This window comes from Terrapene carolina, unplaced genomic scaffold (genome assembly GCF_002925995.2).
Source record: "Terrapene carolina triunguis isolate 2854851 unplaced genomic scaffold, T_m_triunguis-2.0 Scaffold112, whole genome shotgun sequence".
Classification (NCBI taxonomy): Eukaryota; Metazoa; Chordata; order Testudines; family Emydidae; genus Terrapene; species Terrapene triunguis.
The window spans coordinates 3,781,768-3,799,166 of record NW_020664463.1 but is presented as its reverse complement, the minus strand read 5'-3'; the positions used below and the strand labels follow the sequence as shown (position 1 = coordinate 3,799,166).

The following is a 17,399-nucleotide window of genomic DNA, read 5'->3' as shown; positions in this document are numbered from 1 at the left end:
TTTTAACTGCTGGATGATCTATCTACTCCCTGAACTGGCCCAGACCAGTTCGCACAAGAAATTCCCAGGACATAAAGTACAGCTTTTCTAGTGATGTTACTTTATTCAGGAATTTGAAAGGACCACATTCCTTAGTCTTCTTGGAACAATGCAAGTGGTGAACAAAAGCTCCAGACGGAAGGAGATGTAATTGGTTTTGAAGAGCATGAACATCTGTAGAGCATGTGTCTGTCGTATATTCCTAAGAGACCCTGCTTTTGAGGAAAAAAGCAAACTATGTACAAATGTCAGCACAGTAGCCAATGAAGCAATCAATCAGAAATTTAAAAAATAACCTAGACACAGACTTAAAATATAGCTATTTCCAGGCTGACAATCTAGGGATTCACTTGTTTAGCGGTGAACATTTCAAAAGCATGACCAGTGGGCGGAGAGTTAAAAGATAAGTGCAACAGAGAAATTCTGATGAGGCAGGAGAAAGGGAAGTAGCTGCTTTTTTAATCAATTTACTTTTCCAAACACAGTTGAAAATAGTTTCAAGCACCCAATTGTACTTCAAATCTTCAGTGCAAATGCAGAGGAAATTCTGAGGCCTGACACACTGGCATACCTGTGTTGATTAGAAGGATGTGATTATTTGCTAACATAGCTGTGTCAGCAAAAACTAGCGTAGACTGTTATACTGGCAAAAACTCTCTTTTGCAGGCATAGCTTATTTTGTTCAGGGAATGGATATAAGCTTTACCGGCAAAAGGACTTTTTTCCAGGTATAAACTGCATCTACACTAGGAGGGTCTGCTGGTATAGCTATACCAGCAAACGTTTTAAGTGAAGACAAGGCCCAAGAAGGTTCCAGATCACTAATCATATTCGCTCTTTGGCTAGTGCCAAGACAACAGCCCCGTGGTGCCTCTCCCTTTCCTCACTTCTCTGCATTTAAACAGCCACAGAACTTGGTGCGCAATTTAAACACACCCACAGTGAAGTGAAACCCATATTTTAGACCCTTATCTTAAGTATGTGCTGCACCACTGGGGATTCAACAACTTTTATGTGGGTTTGGCCCAAGATACTGAACAAATAGGTAAGTCGGTGAGAAGTTGAACGATGTCTTCAGCAAACATTGCTTTTCGGTTTTAAAAACAGCTCTGACAGTCTGACTGCCTTCTCCCGGAAGTGAAAATGTATTGAAGTTACAAACAAACAAACAAACTTCAGCTCTTTGCAGTTGGGATCCAAATGATTTTCTTTCAAATCTACTTTTCATTATCCTTTTCTAAAAATGTGCACAATCAGTCTCTACTTACACCAGTTCAGACAGCAGTGGGGGATGGAGAAGTGAAACCAGTAGTGTGTGTAATAAGATGACATGCACGACAAATGGTTTTACGTTTGCTTTCTGATTCCTGGAAGATGATGTGCAAACATCAGAGCCCTGAGGAATCATCTCATTCCTCTCCTCACCCCTACCATACATGGAGTTCACTCTAATGTCTTAATGCCTTTTAAAAATTATAATTTAATCCTCTCAGCATCCTTAGGAGATAAACAATTTTACACAAACAGATTTGGAACTGAAGCAAAAAGCAACGAAGTGACGTGCCCAAGGTCACAGGGGAAAGCGTGGCAGAGCCAGGAACGGAACCCAAATTTCTTCCTGCGCACCAGCCACAAGGCTGTCTTTTTGCTCTGTGCTATGGGCACTACTTCCAGCTGGGCAAGGTGGAATCCCTTAAGAGTCTACCAGTGCTGCTCTTGTATGGAGGTGATGTCACTCAGGCTATGTCTACACTATCACGTATTATGTCAGTAAAACTTGTCGCTCAGGGGTGTGAATATTCCACTACCCTGAGCAACATAAGTTTCACCAGCATAAGTAGTAGTGTGCACAGCACTATGTCGGCATGAGAGCGTCTCCCGCCGTGGGGGTGGATTAATTATGTCGACAGAGTTCTCTCCCAACGGTCTGGGAGCAGCTCCATGAGAGATCTTACAGTAGTGCAACTGCATTGGTACGGCTGTGCCGCTGTAAGCTCTCTAGTGTAGACATAGCCTCAGTTTTTAAGGCCAGAAGAGGCCATCATTATCATACAGTTTGATCTCCTGCACATCACAGACCCTCCTCCAACTAATCCTGTAATACAGGGGTTCTCAACCTTTTGCTTTCCGGGCCTCCCCCAACACGCTATAAAAACTCCACGACCCACCTGTGCCACAATAACAGGTTTTCTGCATATAAAAGCCAGGGCCAGCGTTAGGGGGTAGCAACAGGGCAATTGCCTTGGGCCTCATGCCACAGGAGCCCCCACAAAGCTACAATGCTCAAGCCCCGGATTCAGCCTCAGGTGGCGGTGTTCAGGACCCAGGCTTCAACTCTACGTGGCATGGCTTTGGCTTTATGCCCTGGGCCCCGGGGAGTCTAATGCTGGCCCCGTCTTGGCAGCTCCCCTGAAACCTGCTTGCAGCCCCCCAGGGGGCCTTGGACCACTGGTTGAGAACCACTGCTGTAATAGGCCCATAACCCTTATTAAGATGTGCTTCCCACACAGAGTCATGATGAGTACACTGTCTGTCATCTGCTTGCTGAAAGAAATACTACCCACACAACTTAAGAACATTAACATTTATTTAACATGATAAAAAAGAAATGAGATATGAACATTTGCATTTGAACAATAGTAAGTGGCTTCTTATACTTACATTGGATGTGCTCATTGTATAATATATACACAATGAACATAATTACATTTGTACACAAACTAAGTACTGGAATTGAAAACCTGCTTATTGCTGTACACACCCTATTCCAACAAAGTAAGAGCCCAGTACCTCAAAATACCTACACTTCATTTTGTTTAAGAAAAAGTAAGCACAAACATTCATGTATATGTGATAACAGTGTGGCAGTAACTGCTGATGCTGCAACCTGACCAAGAAATAATTACAGCAGAAACTGGACATACTTTACTCAGCAATAATAAAAATGGCACATTTTAAATATATATAAAAATTTTACAAATCAAATGTCAAAATACACTAGTATTTAAAAAATGTAAAACAAGGTTTAGTGGTGATATGTAAAAGAAACTGATCTGTTATGTACCTAAAAGAAGCAAAAATGCAAACTTAAATGATTTCATAATGAAAAACATTAAATTCTGTAAAACATCAACTAAGATTCTGACTTTAGGCTGCATATTAAAAAGAATCTTTATGTGCATGGAAATCATAGCAGCAAGCTGGTATCGGAAGAACAATCTTCAGACTGTTGAGTGTACATATGGGCCATTTAAAGCTGTCTTGGAATAAACATTTTCCAGGAAGTTATAAAATGATGCTCTGTGGCCAAAAGCATCAGAACTATGAATTTCATAGATTTAAAATATACTCTACAATATCTTCTTATATTTCCATAGGTCCATACTCCTCGGCCATGAATGGTTTCAACAGAATCTGTCAAGAGCTGAAAGACAGACATGGATCAAGTTACTGTATTTTACCAAAACACTGCATAAAGTACCTCTTAGGATTAGGCATGGTGGGGCGATTCTGACCTCACTGTGGCTATCCGCAAAGTAAATTAAGGGTTTCAGAGTAGCAGCCGTGTTAGTCTGTATCCGCAAAAAGAACAGGAGTACTTGTGGCACCTTAGAGACTAACAAATTTATTAGAGCATAAGCTTTCGTGGGCTACAACCCACTTCTTCGGATGCAGTAAATTAAAGATATGTAAAGTAAATTAAATTATATTAAAAAGAATCTAAGAAAAAATTAGTTTCCACAACCTATTTTTTTAGGCATTAAAGCTATTTTGACAGCAATTCACAAATAAACTGAAACAAACGGGGTTTTTTTTGTACAAAGAACCATTTTAGGGTTTTATACTGCCACCATCTAAGTGCTTTCCATGTAAAATTAGTAGCAAAGCCCCTAAATGCTGTACCAAAGGACTGGCAAGATTAGGAACAGGACACAGTACTCTTCACTTGCTATGATGTAATGCAGTGTTTGGGATGAAAGATTCTAAATAAATGTCATCATCACTCTATTAGACTGTATTTAAGCATATATCAGCATGCTTAAAATATAACAATATACTTGTGATCTAGAATAAGCTCTCTCCTTAGTCCTATGATACCACATAGCACCACTTTCCTTTTCCAAATTCCACTGCCTTATTGAAACCCATCATGCATCTCCCAGACCTGGTCTTAAAAACTGGCCTATGAATTGAAATGCACCCCCCAACTTATAAATTCTCTCTATTGCAGAGGATTTCTTGCCCTACAGTTTGCATCCCACTGAGTAAATGAGTTCCTGCTTTAAAAAATTAAACTCCTCCTACAGGACAGGAAACTTGTTCACAGCCTGGTACGTCTGCTGTTTCATTTGGGAAATTACAGCTCTTACATTAATCATGGGTAACAGCAATGCTCTTCACATTCAACAAACATTTTAAATGCATTGGATAGTGCTTAAGAAAGGTGTTTGACTGACAGCCCTGGTGAAAGACCTTTAGTCAGAGAAGTATATTGTGGGCAGCAGCAGTGCAGGCTCCCACACACTGTGCTTCATTGTGTTTCAACTAAAACGGGTCAGGAATTTTTTGACAAAACATTTTTTTAGTTGGAAAATGCTGATTTACTGAAACAAATTTTTGTGGAAATGTATTGTTTTCAATGGGGGTGGGGGAAGAAAAGGCCCACCCCAGAACAGTCAAATAGCAGAGTGGCTAGTGCAATCTTCTGGGATGAGCAAGGGTACGTCTACACTACCCGCCGGATTGGCAGGTAGTGATCGATCTATCGGGGATTGATTTATCGCGTCTACTGTAGACGCGATAAAGTCGATCCCTGATTGCTCTGCCGTCGACTCCGGAACTCCACCACGGTGAGAGGTGGAAGCGGAGTCAACGGGGGAGCGGCAGCGGTCGACTCGCCGCCGTCCTCACGGCCAGGTAAATCAACCTAAGATACGCCGACTTCAGCTACGCTATTCGCGTAGCTGAAGTTGCGTATCTTAGGTCGACACCCCCCCCCTCCAGTGTAGACCTAGCCCAAGACCCGGGTTCAAGTCCCTGCTCCAAATCATGCATGGCAGGGACTTGAGCCTTCATGAGAGTCTCCCCCTATTTTTTGCAAAAACCTTTCAGAAGGTCTAGGTTTCATCGCCACGTAGAACAAAACCAAATGTCAAAATATTTTTCGTGACATGGAATTCTTGTTTTCCAGGCCTAGTATTAACCCTGATATGAAACCAGCTATACAATGACCATTCAATACTGGGGCTCTCATGAGACTGCTAACCAGTGTGTCAAGTGCAGATATGAGATATACACTAGGAAATGGACTAATGTCTCCAACTAAATTCAGATACTGAATAGAGGGAAACTATTTTTAGGCTCTAATAGCCCTGGCTTTACTAAAACTAGGGAACTAGAGACAGAGTCCATTTTAGAAGTACCATCTAGGAATATATTATTTTGTCCTCAGCAGGTCAGTGTTACTTGAGGAAGCATATCTAAGGTGGCAATATTATGGACACATCACCACCTTCACATACACAACTGTGTAGGATGTTGGGGTTAGTGTCTTAGGCAGCAAAAGAGATTACCAGCCTTTCACATCTGCAGACTTGAATTCATATTGTAGCATAAATACTTAGAGAAAATGGCTTTGGAGAGCTCATCATTGATGCACATGACAGAGCCAAATGCAATTTGACACAATTGATAGTGTCTGCTCAAGAGAAGAAGAGGTTCCTTACCTGTAACTGGAGGTTCTTTGAGATGTACGGTCTCTATATGTATCCCAAACACAGGTGCGCAGCACACCATGCGCCCCAAGTTTTTCAGCAGCAGTGTCCATTGGCCCACATGGCCACCTTATGTTGCCATGTGCTCCATGTGACATTATAGGAGACCGTGCGGGGCGACACACCCTCAGTCTCCCTCTTACTGCAGTATAATGAGTCTGCAGCAGAGAGGAAGGTGGACGGGTATTGGAATACAAATAGAGACCACACATCTCGAAGAACCTCCAGATACAGGTAGCAACCTTCTCTTCAAGTGATGGTCCTCACATGTATTCCAAACACAGGTGAGTACGGAGCAGCAATCAACTCAGAGGCAGGGGAGCAATGACACAATGGGCAAGGCCTGCTACAGTGGCATGACCTATAGTGGCATCTGCCCATTGGCTGCCTACTGGTCGATGGCATAGTGCACTGTTTAGGTGTGAACAGAGTGCCATGTTGCTGCATGGCAGATCTCATGCCAAGGAGGCAGAGGTGGATCCTGCCAGATGGTGTCACGTTGGAGCACGTGTAGCATTCTGTAATGCACTTCAAGATCCAATTGGATATGCACTGTGAGGAAAGGGCCTGCCCTCTGGACTGTTCCACAATGGACATGCTTCACCTATGTCTATGAAGAGGCATGATAAGGCGCAGAATGCATGAGTTCTGTCCAGGTAGAAAGCCAGTGCCCTGCCAACATCCAGGGAGTGTAGTGTACTGTCTGCGGGAGTGGCATGTGGTTTAGGGTGGAAGATCGGAAGATGGATGGACTGGTTGAGATTAAACTTATAGACAACTTTTGGGAGGAATTTAGAGTGGAGGCACAGGGAGACTGTATCTATGGAAAACTGTATATGAGGTGTCAGCTACCATGGTCGCCAGTTTGCTGACTCAGCAGAGGTGATAGCCATCAGGAAGAGGACCTTCATGGCTAGGTAGGCCAGGGAGCATGTAGCCAGTGGTTTGAATGGAGGTCAGGTGAGCACAGACAGCACAAAGTTGAAGTTCCAAGGGGCGTGGGGTAAGGACTGGTGGGAAACAGTTTGTCAGGCTCCTCAGAAACTGGGTAGTGGTAGGGTGTGTAAATATCAACTGTCTGTCCACGGGGCGGGGGAGGGTGTGTGTGTCTGACCTAATTGCAAAACCTGAGGTCTTGAGCTCTAGGAGGTGGTCTTGGATGACAGGCACGGAGACACTGTAGAGGGGGAGGTGTCAGCGCTGTGCCCAGGAGGTGAAGCGCATCCATTTTGTGGTGTAGCATGTCCTCGTAGACTCTCGCCTACTGTGTGAGAGAATACGGTTGACAGGTGATGAACAGGCGTTGTCTACACCTGAGCCCCATCCAAAAACCAGGCCATCAATTGGAGAGGGTTTTGGTTAGGGTGGCAAACCCTGCCGTGGTCCTGGTGAGATGTATGTGCAGTGTGACATAGGTGAAGGCCACCATGTGGTCAAGGAGGCAGAGACGACGGCGCACCCTCATGCACGGGTTGCAGCACAGGGCATTCACAAGGGCTATGAGGGTGGAGAAGTGGGCCATTGGGAGGAAGGCCCGGAGCATAGGGGGTCAGAAATGGTGGACAAGCCCAGGAGTCCACACTATGCCGCGAGACCAGGGAGAAGGACGGGTTGTCCGCTGAGAAGCCCTCCTACTCCGAAAAAACCTCCAGAAGTGGACGAGCCATCGGTTTGGGCAGTACTGCAACCAGTGTGGGTGGGCTGTGACTGAGGAGGAGCGGCTCATCCACCAGTGAAGGTGGACAGGGGGTGGGGGGGCCTGAGAGAAGCAGCAAGGGTGGGTACAACAGCTTGAGGTGGGAGACCAGCGGATCCAGCTGGCCCGGTGTCCAGGGCACATCCCGCTGTCTGTCGCTCCGAGTAGGGGTATGCAGAGTGGAGCCCAGAGTGTCTTGCGACAGCTGAGTAGTGCGCACTGGTGGGTGGTCAGGACCCTCAGTCCCTGCAGGAACTGGCAGGTCTTGCTTCTGCTTCACCTTGCCCCGCCTTAGGTGGTCGCCCTGCAGGGTCACCATGCGATGTCTCACCCGACCGAACCCAGATCGGGGAAGAAACGCAGTTTTGCACAGTGGTCCACGATGGGGACCTGCTGCGGTGTGAGAGCGCTTGTGACTGTCCTTATGTACCTTCTCACATCTTGGCGGTGCTGATGGACCCAGAGGTGAAGCCAAGGGCGAGACGCTCACTGCCGGTGATGGTCGGTGCATCACCGGCACAGGATCTGACTCTGCCTGGGGCCAGAGCAGCACTTTCGGAATGAGGAACTTGCAGACAGGCTGAAGTCAAGTATTGCGGGTCCTTGATGAGAAGGATTTGCACATATTCCAGCGCGCGACAAGGGTTATCTTGCCCAGGCAGGCGAGAGCACGCATGTGCTCATCACTCACGAAGAACGAGTGAGAGCACTAAATACAATTCTTGAACCCCGGAACACAGGGCATAATCCCCTGACGGGGTCGGGAGAGGCCCCATGAGGAGCTACTATATACACTAACTAAACTAACATATGTACAGAAGTATGAAGAGAAAGAAAACAGAGCTAACTATTTACAACATACAGTTGTTCTCATAGAGGGTATGAGCATAAAGAGGATTCCAACTCCAACCATGCGGTAAGAGGGAACCAAGGGCATGTCGCCCCACAAGGCCTCTTATGACCTCATTTGGAGGATGTGGCAACATAAGGTGGCCGTGCAGGTCAACAGACACTGCTGCTGAAAAACTTCCAGCTCCGGCGCATGTGCACCAGTGTTTGGAATACATATAGGGACCATCACTTGAAGAAGAATGCCAGGTTGTTCCTTTTTAGGACAGACACAGAGATTGATCCGCGTGGGGGAAGCTAATAGAGCTATAACCAGTAGAGTCTAGCTCCAGTCAGTCCACTGAATTGAAACTATGTAAAAGAAAAGGTTGGTTGGGTAATGACAGCCCTACTTAAAGGCCCAGAATATATATATACACCGCTCCAATGTTCGTGTGTATTTATACATATGCTATTTGATTTGTACATAAACAGCTCTATTTCTACATTCTTAAAGTGCATATCATGATTTACCATTTAAAATATTTTTACTATAATATTAAGTTTGAAACAACCGGAATCTGAACATGACTTGCTATACTGTTCATGAAAATCAATAGCAACAAAGGCTGCATGTGATGTTTTTGTATGGATGAAAACCATTTCACTTTAACAAAGAAGTAATACCTCTTTCTGCCTATTACTAACACAAGAAAGTATCACATTGCATGCAATTATTATGACTTTGTTAAAACAAAACACAGGTGCCCTATATGAACTAGGTTATGCGTTTTCAAACTTCACTAAGGAAGCATCTTTTAAAAACTGACAAAGTTCTCCTTTCCTAGTTATATGGCCTTACACGACCAATGAAACAAGGCATATTCTTTTGATTGCCTTTTCTTGAAGGCTTATTTTAAAAGATACTCCCTGACAATGTAGAAGTTTTGACTAATTAAAGTGCTGGTAAAAGTGTTAAAACGTTCCGACCTGTATCCTTAGTTTCTTTAAACACCTGTATAAACAAACTTGCTTACTTCTATTTTCACTCATGTTCAACAAACAGGAACTCTCAGAACCATAGAAATGTAGGACTGGAAGGGACCTAGATAGATCATCGAGCCCAATCCCTTTCACTGAGGCAGGACTATGTATTATCTAGACCATCCCTGACAGATGTTTGTCTAACTTGTTCTTAAAACCTCCAATGATAGAGATTCCACAATCTCCCTAGGTAATTTCTTCCAGTGCTTAACTACCCTAACAGCTAGGAAGTTTTTCTTAATGTCTCACCTAAATCTCCCTTGCTGCAATTTAAGCCCATTGCTCCTTGTCCTGTCCTCCGTGGATAAGGAGAACAACTTATCACACTCTTCTTTATAACAATCATTTATGTACTTGAAGACTTATACCCCCCTTCAGTCTCCTCTTCTCCAAACTAAACAAACCCATTTTTTTCAATCTTTTCTTGTAAGTCGCTTTCTAGACCTTCAATCATTTTGTTCCTCTCCTCTGGCCTTGCTCCAATAAGTCCACATTTTCCCCAAAATGTGGTGCCCAGAATTGGACACAGTACTCCAGCTGATGCCTTATCATTGCTGAGTAGGGTGGAAGAATTTCATGTTTTGCTTACAACACTTCTGGTAAAACATCCCAGAATGATTGCTTTATTTTGCAACAGTATTACATTGTTTACTCATATTTAGTTTGTGATCCACTATAACCCCCAGAGCCGTTCTGCAATACTTCTTCCTAGGCAGTCATTTCCTATTGTGTATTTCTGCAATTGATTATTCCTTCCTTAGTGTTCTACATTAGTAGTGTACTGCATTAGTTCTTATTGAATTTCATCCTATTTCAGGCCACTTCTCCAGTTTGTCAAGATCATTTTGAATTCTAATTCAAGAGCTTGCAACCTCTCCCAGCTTGGTATCACCTACAAACTTTATACCTGTATTCTCTCTGCCATTATCTAAATAATTTATGAAGATACTGAAGAGTACAGCACCCAGGACAGATCCCTGCGATACATCATTCAATATGCCTTTTCAGCTTGACAGAGAACCACTGGTAACTACTCTCTGAGTATGCTTTTCCAACCAGTTGCGCACCTTCCTTATAGTAGGTTCATATTAGGCTGTATTTCCCTAGTTTGCTTATGAGACGGTCATGTGAGACCGTATCAAAACCTTACTAAAGTTGAGATATATCACATCTACTGCTGTCCCCTATCCACAAGGCTTGTTACCCTGTGAAAGAAGGATATTAGGTTGGTTTGACATGATTTGTTCTTGACAAATCCATGTTGACTGTTACTTATCACCTTATTGTCTTCTAGGTGGTTACAAACTGATTGTTTGATCATTGTTCCATTGTCTGTATATCATAATGTGATACCTATCTATATCATAGACCATCATATCATCATATAGAATAAGAGCATTTCTTCTGACCAAGCTAATGATTTCTACCTTGATTCCTACAAATATAAAGAACCATCAAATTCTACACACACAGTGAGCCTAACTGCGTGTTTTTATTATTGCTATCCTTTTCCTCCCATCCTTTTCCCTCCTACTATTTATCAAGTCACACTTATTTGTCTTCAATTAGATTCTGAACTCTTAGGAACATACAGTATGTACAATTCATAGTTCAACTGGGCTATGATCCTGACTGGAGCCTTTGGGTGTTACAACACCCAAATACTGATACATTTTTACCTTGACTGCATAAGCATGTGTTTCATTACAATTTAATATCTCCTATCAAGGGACTGTTATTCTACCATTACAGAAGAATATGCTTGATGAGCTAATTGGTCCTTTTCATTTCTAACTACTGCTACCTTATCTGAATACTGTATGGATTATATGCATGTAAGGAACGGTTACTTACTTTAACTGTGGTTCTTTGAAATGTGATGCAGTTGTGTATTCCACTTAGGTGTGTCCGTGCGCCCAGTGCACGGGAACCAGAGAATTTTACCTAGTAGTACCTGTAGAGGGAAAATACTTGTGCCTCCTGGCCGCAGCCCGTCCCCTGGCTATATAAGGTAGTGCAGTCCCAAACCCCCTCAGTTCCTTCACACCGAGTGCCCACAGAAACTGTGACGCAGAGGGGACAGAGGTGGGTCGTGGAATACACATCTGCATCACATCTCAAAGAACCAGTTACAGTAAGAAAAGGTTTCTTCTTCCTCAAGCAGATGCAGCCATGTATTCCACTTCAGTGGCCCACAAGCAGTAGCCCCAGGAGGCGGGGCTCAGAGTCTACATAAACAATGACCGCAGGACCACCCATTGAAACAAGCATCCACCCTGGAAGATGCAGTAATGACTGGATGGTTTGCATGTAGCAGCCCTGAAAATGTCCAATACTGAAATGCACTGAAGAATGCTACTGATGTTGTTTGCACTCTCATAGAACTAGCTCGCATCCGCTGAAGGAGGCGTAGTTGAAGCTATTTCATATGAAGTCATGATAAAGGAGATTATTCATTTAGAGACTGTGAAGAGACCACCAGACCCTTCATATGATGTGTATGTGACGTGAACAGGCATGGTGAAGCACAATACAGTTTAGTCTGGTCCAAATAGAAAGCCTAGACATCGCCTGACATCTGATGTGTGGAAATGCTGCTCTTCCAGAGATGAATGCAACTTAGGAAAAAACACAGGTAAATATACCGCCTGGTTCAAATGAAGCTGAAAAACCACTTCAGATACAATTTTGGGATGTGGTCATAAAGTCAGTTTGTCTTTAGAGATTTGTATGTAAGGAGGCTCTGCCATCAGAGACTGCAACAGACTCTCCTTGTGGATGCTATTGCTATCAGGAACGTAGTCTTCTGAGACAAAAGTGGAAAGGGACAAGACGCCAGGGGCATCTAAGAAAGAGAGAGGTTGTGAGGTTAGGAACCATACAGAGCTCTGACTCCAGCCATGGGTGGTAAGAAGGAACAGACAGAGGTTAGGGGAGTGCTACCTCATATAGCCAGAGGAGGGGCTATGGCCACAAGTGACCTTCTAATGCTACTGCTCGGCAAAATTCTCCAGCTCCAGTGTGCTAGGTGCGAACGCACCTCAGTTGAATACGCAGCCGCACCTACTCAAAGAATCAATACATTCCTGTTTTGTTTGCTTGATATATACATCTCAGCTACCTTCACCCTACTTAATAAAATTGTCTGTGTGTGTTTCTCAAAGAAAACTACAGTATACCCAGAAAAATAGCATGACTGAAAAGCAGACGTACTTCTCTGAGACTATACACACATGAAATGTGATCCTTCTGTGAGCTGTGGTTGCGTTGATAGAGCTGGTGATGGTGGGGACTCTGGTGAAGAGGGCAGATTTTTTCCTGAAAAGAGAAATTAAAAAATAAATATCACAGAAGGTAAAAGTTAGACAAATTGAAAATATTTCAAGCAGCATGAAATTTGTGAGCAAGGTGTTATGCAAGTAAAGGTTAAAATAATCAGAAGAAACTTTTTAAATCAACATTATATAGTGAAAATAATGCTATTTAAAGAGAAGAATTTACATTGTTCTTAAGGAAGATATTTGCTCACACATAAATAATTGTACCTCTGGCAGAACAGACAGTTGTAGTGTCACAGTACAATGGATACAGGACTGATGGTTAATGAATATGAAGAGAATTCTTTATTGAGTTTACTAGACACAGCCATAACCCTGTTATGTTCCCTAGCTAAGAGTAACTAAACCTTCCCTATGATGTCACCACAAAGGATCTTTCCTAGTCCTGGCCTGAACTAAGCAGTCATGGAAAGGACTGTGCCGTTTGCCTTGTTTATTTATCCTTACATCACATCTGCACTTCCTTATTCCTCCCTGGCACCAAACAACTCATCACCTCAAGTATTGATCATTCCATCTGCCCATTTCATAAGCAACTTGTCCGTCCCCCAGCACTCTGATTTTCTTGCAAAGTGCGCCATTAAGGTATTCGCAACCACCCTGTCTTTTCCACTTCTGGCATCCCTCCTGACCTCTGGGGAGAGACACACCAGCCTCTCTGTTATTTTGCTGGTTCATAATCGAATGCCTAAATTGGGAACTATCTAGTGTTAATATGGCCCTCATCACTGTAGTATCTATGTTCCAGTCAAGGAGCTCATACTGCAAGGATCAGGAAAGGGGATCAACAGCAGGAAAGTGTGTGTTTAGAATAGATGCCTTTGGTGAAATGACCTACAGGAGAAAGTCATGGAGCTGATTGGAACCAGTAGAAAGGAGGTAGACAGCACTGAACATGTGCAGAGGATTGGGGAGGGGGGTGTTCTGGAGGGAGACAGGGAACGATTTGCTCCAGCCAAGAGAAACTTCTGGGAACCCTCTCTCATCCTCGAACTAGTTGCCTCCAAAAGATCTGCATTTAAACCTCTGAAAACAGTGTGTTTCTGAGATTCGTCCATTGGGAAATTGGCTGGGTCTCTGTCCATCCCTCCCCATCAGGTGCAAAAATATACATGCAAGACCCAGATTAGTTTAGATTTCTTTTCACTACACAAGAATTTCAGAGCATCAGAAAACAATCAGAATGTATATTACATATGTAACATTTAATTCCCAATGTACACCTCTGTGTAACTGACAGTCTCTTTTCCATACCTGCTGTTTGATTTTCTCTTGCAGATTGTACTGCTAATGCAAAAGAAGCAATAATCCCTTCTTGCTCTTGAACACTGGCTGCTTCACTCTCTTTTGGACTGGTTTCATGTTTGTGGTTTGCAGTTGGGGCCATGTTCTGCAGACTAGTTAAAAAAAGTTGCTATTTTTAGAGTTCATTTAATTTAATTTCAGGTGTTAACCAATATTTACGTGCAACTGGAGTTCCAGCACTTAATTTTTTTCTCTTAACACAAAACCCTCCCATTTACAAGATTGTGTTGTTTAAATCAAATACATATTTCTGGAACCTATAGTAGTGTGTCGAAACCCTGAATCAAAGAAAAAGTTAGTTTTGTTTCAATCTTATAAAATTCATTCTAGAGTAAAAAAGAACTTTAAACTGGGAACTTGACAGTTTTTTTTTTTCTTTTTCATACTTATACACTGAAATAGATACCAAATTCAAGGCCGTAGGGAAGATACAGTGTGTCATGAGAATGTTATGACCATCTGAGAGGGCCTCACTCTACATTGTTAGTAAGACACATGTGTCTAGCTTCCAGTTAGGCAAGAACTACTTAAGAGGTGCACCAAAACTCCAGTACTACTCTAACTCTGAAATCATGGAGTTAATGGAAACCCTACAAGGTGATGAAGTACCCTAAGGCAGTGGTTCTCAACCACAGGTATGCATACCCTTGGCAAATATCTAGATAAGCTGATGTACCTCCTAGTTTTACAACAGGCTACATAAAAAGCACTCACCAAGTCAGTACAAACTAAACTTTCATACAATGATTTGTTTTATACAGCTCTATATACGATACACTGAAATGTAAGCACAATATTTATATTCCAATAGTTTTATTTTATAAGGTAAAAATGAGAAAGTAAGCAATTTTTCAGTAATAGTGTGCTGTGACACTTTTGTATTTTTGTGTCTGATTTTGTAAGCAAGTAGTTTTTAAGTGAGGTGAAACTTGGGGTAGGGAAGACAAATCAGACTCCTAAAAAGGGTAAGGTAGTCTGGAAAGGTTAAGAACAACTGCCCTAAGGGGTCAAAAGTCCAGACTGCTCCTGAGCTGATGGCTTCCATACACAGTACAATGGACTCCAATAAAAAACTTGCCATTGGAGCCTTCAGGTGAGGTTTTTAACAAGAATCTTATGGAAAGCTTTGATGACGCAAGAAAAGCTATTAAGCCCTCATCCTGAGATAAGGCAACAGAGGGTCCTGTGGCACCTTTAAGACTAACAGAAGTATTGGGAGCATAAGCTTTCGTGGGTAAGAACCTCACTTCTTCAGATACTTGACACCATCCTGAGATAAAATTGTTGACTAGATCTTGCATCCCAAAGCAAACCACAAATTGTGTTTGTCCATGATGAACATATGCTCATAAATGTATTTGAAACTTCCCACATATTAGTTCTGAGCAAAAACAGCAACACAGAAAAAGGAAAAAAAAAAAAAACCCTAACCCAGAAATTAGTCTAGGGAGGATACCTGACTCCAAGCTATTTCACAATTACTTGTTATTTCTTTTGCCCCAAGTTTGATCTAAGAACCAGTGTTGACCAAGTTCCCGCCTTGTTACCAATCCATGGTGGGTGAACTCAGGGAATTTCTGATTTCAATAGGTGGCTGGAAATGAATCATGACTAAGTATAATGAGTTTGCTATAAAAAGGAAGAAAAACTAAGTTGCATTCAGAATATGTTATATTTTTATATTTCGTTCCATAGCTGTGTTGTGTTCTACTTCTCAGAAGAGTGAAGTCTGTGTTGGAGCCCCTAAGTAGAATGGACTCTGAATTTGTCTGGAAGTAGGAGAACAGGGGTAGGGAGAAAAATCTTGAGTATTTTAGTTCTCTCAATATCTACAAAGAGAGAATCCTAGGCCTGGTCTACACTAACCCCCCAAGTCGAACTAAGGTACGCAACTTCAGCTACGTGAATAACGTAGCTGAAGTCGACATACCTTAGTTCGAACTTACCGCGGTTCAGACGCGGCCCACACGCGGCAGGCAGGCTCCCCGTCGACTCCGCGGTACTCCTCTCGCCGAGCTGGAGTACCGCAGTCGACGGCGAGCACTTCCTGGTTCAACTTATCGCGTCCAGACCAGACGCGATAAGTCGAACCCAGAACTTCGATCCCCAGCCGCCGAACTAGTGGCTGGGTGTAGACCAGCCCTAAGAGTGAAATTAATGAGCAGAATAACTTTGATAATATTATTCAGACCTGAATCATTCCATGAATCACAAAGTTTAAAGCCCATCTGTAAACAGTTCATGGCCTGATCCTATACCTGCCTCTGACAATGAATGCAGGACTGGGTCAAATATGTGCTATTTCTTTATATGATTATATTATGCAATCAAATCTTAACACAAAAACCATCTTGTAATGAACAACCTGTCCATGCTTAAATCAATTTTTCCATTTTTCATACCACCTAACCATTCATATTCTTTATACCTTTAGAGAGAAAATAAACATATTTTTTTACATGCAGCCCCATACTACCCACACTTCCCCTTTGGAGTTGCGTAGAACAGTGAATCAAGCTTCCAAAGGTAAAAAACTAAAATATTCATTATTAAACTGTAATTAACTGTTGGACTAGTTCAATATGCAATTATCTTATTTTTATTTATTTATTTTTACCTGATATCTACATTATGTGTTTTTCCCAATTTCTTTTGTTTTTCTACTCCTTCTTCAGCATTCCCTTCTTTTGGATCAGCTATAACACACGTGTCTGGTAACAGTGGGTCATCGCTTTTTGTCAACTTTAAAAAGAAAAGTTGAGAAGTTTTAAGAAAAATCTGTAGGTACACACTGTGAGCACATACTGAATGGTGGGCAGATAATTGATTTTCAGGAAGTAAGCTTTGTCAACAGAGCCAAATTTTGGCCTCAGTTATATAGGTATAACTAAAGAATTACGTTTATATAATTTACATCAATACCATTACCTGAAGAGCAATACAGGAAGAAATGTGCAGAATTTGGCCCAATGAATTCTGAGAGTGACCTAGAACTATCAGGGAACTATCTAGAATCTGGATTGCAGTTTCTGTATTGTTTTCATACCTCCACCACCATCCAAAATGAATACAACGCACAACTGCTTGGACACATTACTCGGTGTGAATGCTTTAGAAGTTCTGATTAGATACAGTCATTATCTGTGTGTGAAATAGCACTCTTTCAAAAGGCTCAAAAAGGCTTCAAGTAAAAGGTGTTAAGAAAAAGATGGTCAGTTTTAATAACTTGATTTTATATTGTTACTCTGTGGAAACTTGATAAAATGGTAAAGGTAAAGGAGAGGAAATGAGAGGCAGCAGCAAAAAGAAAAGGGGATTAATGAAAGAATATGGGCAAAAAAAGGGAAGAAGAAATTCTGCATACGTAGATTTAAA

General features: G+C 42.3%; 1 protein-coding gene across 1 annotated transcript in view; it reads right to left on the bottom strand.

The window, feature by feature from the left end:
* Positions 1–12,497: 12,497 nt before the first annotated feature.
* PLEKHA5 (pleckstrin homology domain containing A5) overlaps positions 12,498–17,399 on the bottom strand; it is a 265,817-nt gene continuing 260,915 nt past the window's right edge. Inside the window, exons 25-27 of the mRNA XM_029911661.1 lie at positions 16,642–16,766; positions 13,974–14,116; positions 12,498–12,699 (exon numbers count right to left, since the gene is read on the bottom strand). Coding sequence (XP_029767521.1) covers positions 12,605–12,699; positions 13,974–14,116; positions 16,642–16,766 — 363 coding nt within the window. The 3' untranslated portion in view covers positions 12,498–12,604. The remainder of the gene's footprint in view (positions 12,700–13,973; positions 14,117–16,641; positions 16,767–17,399) is intronic.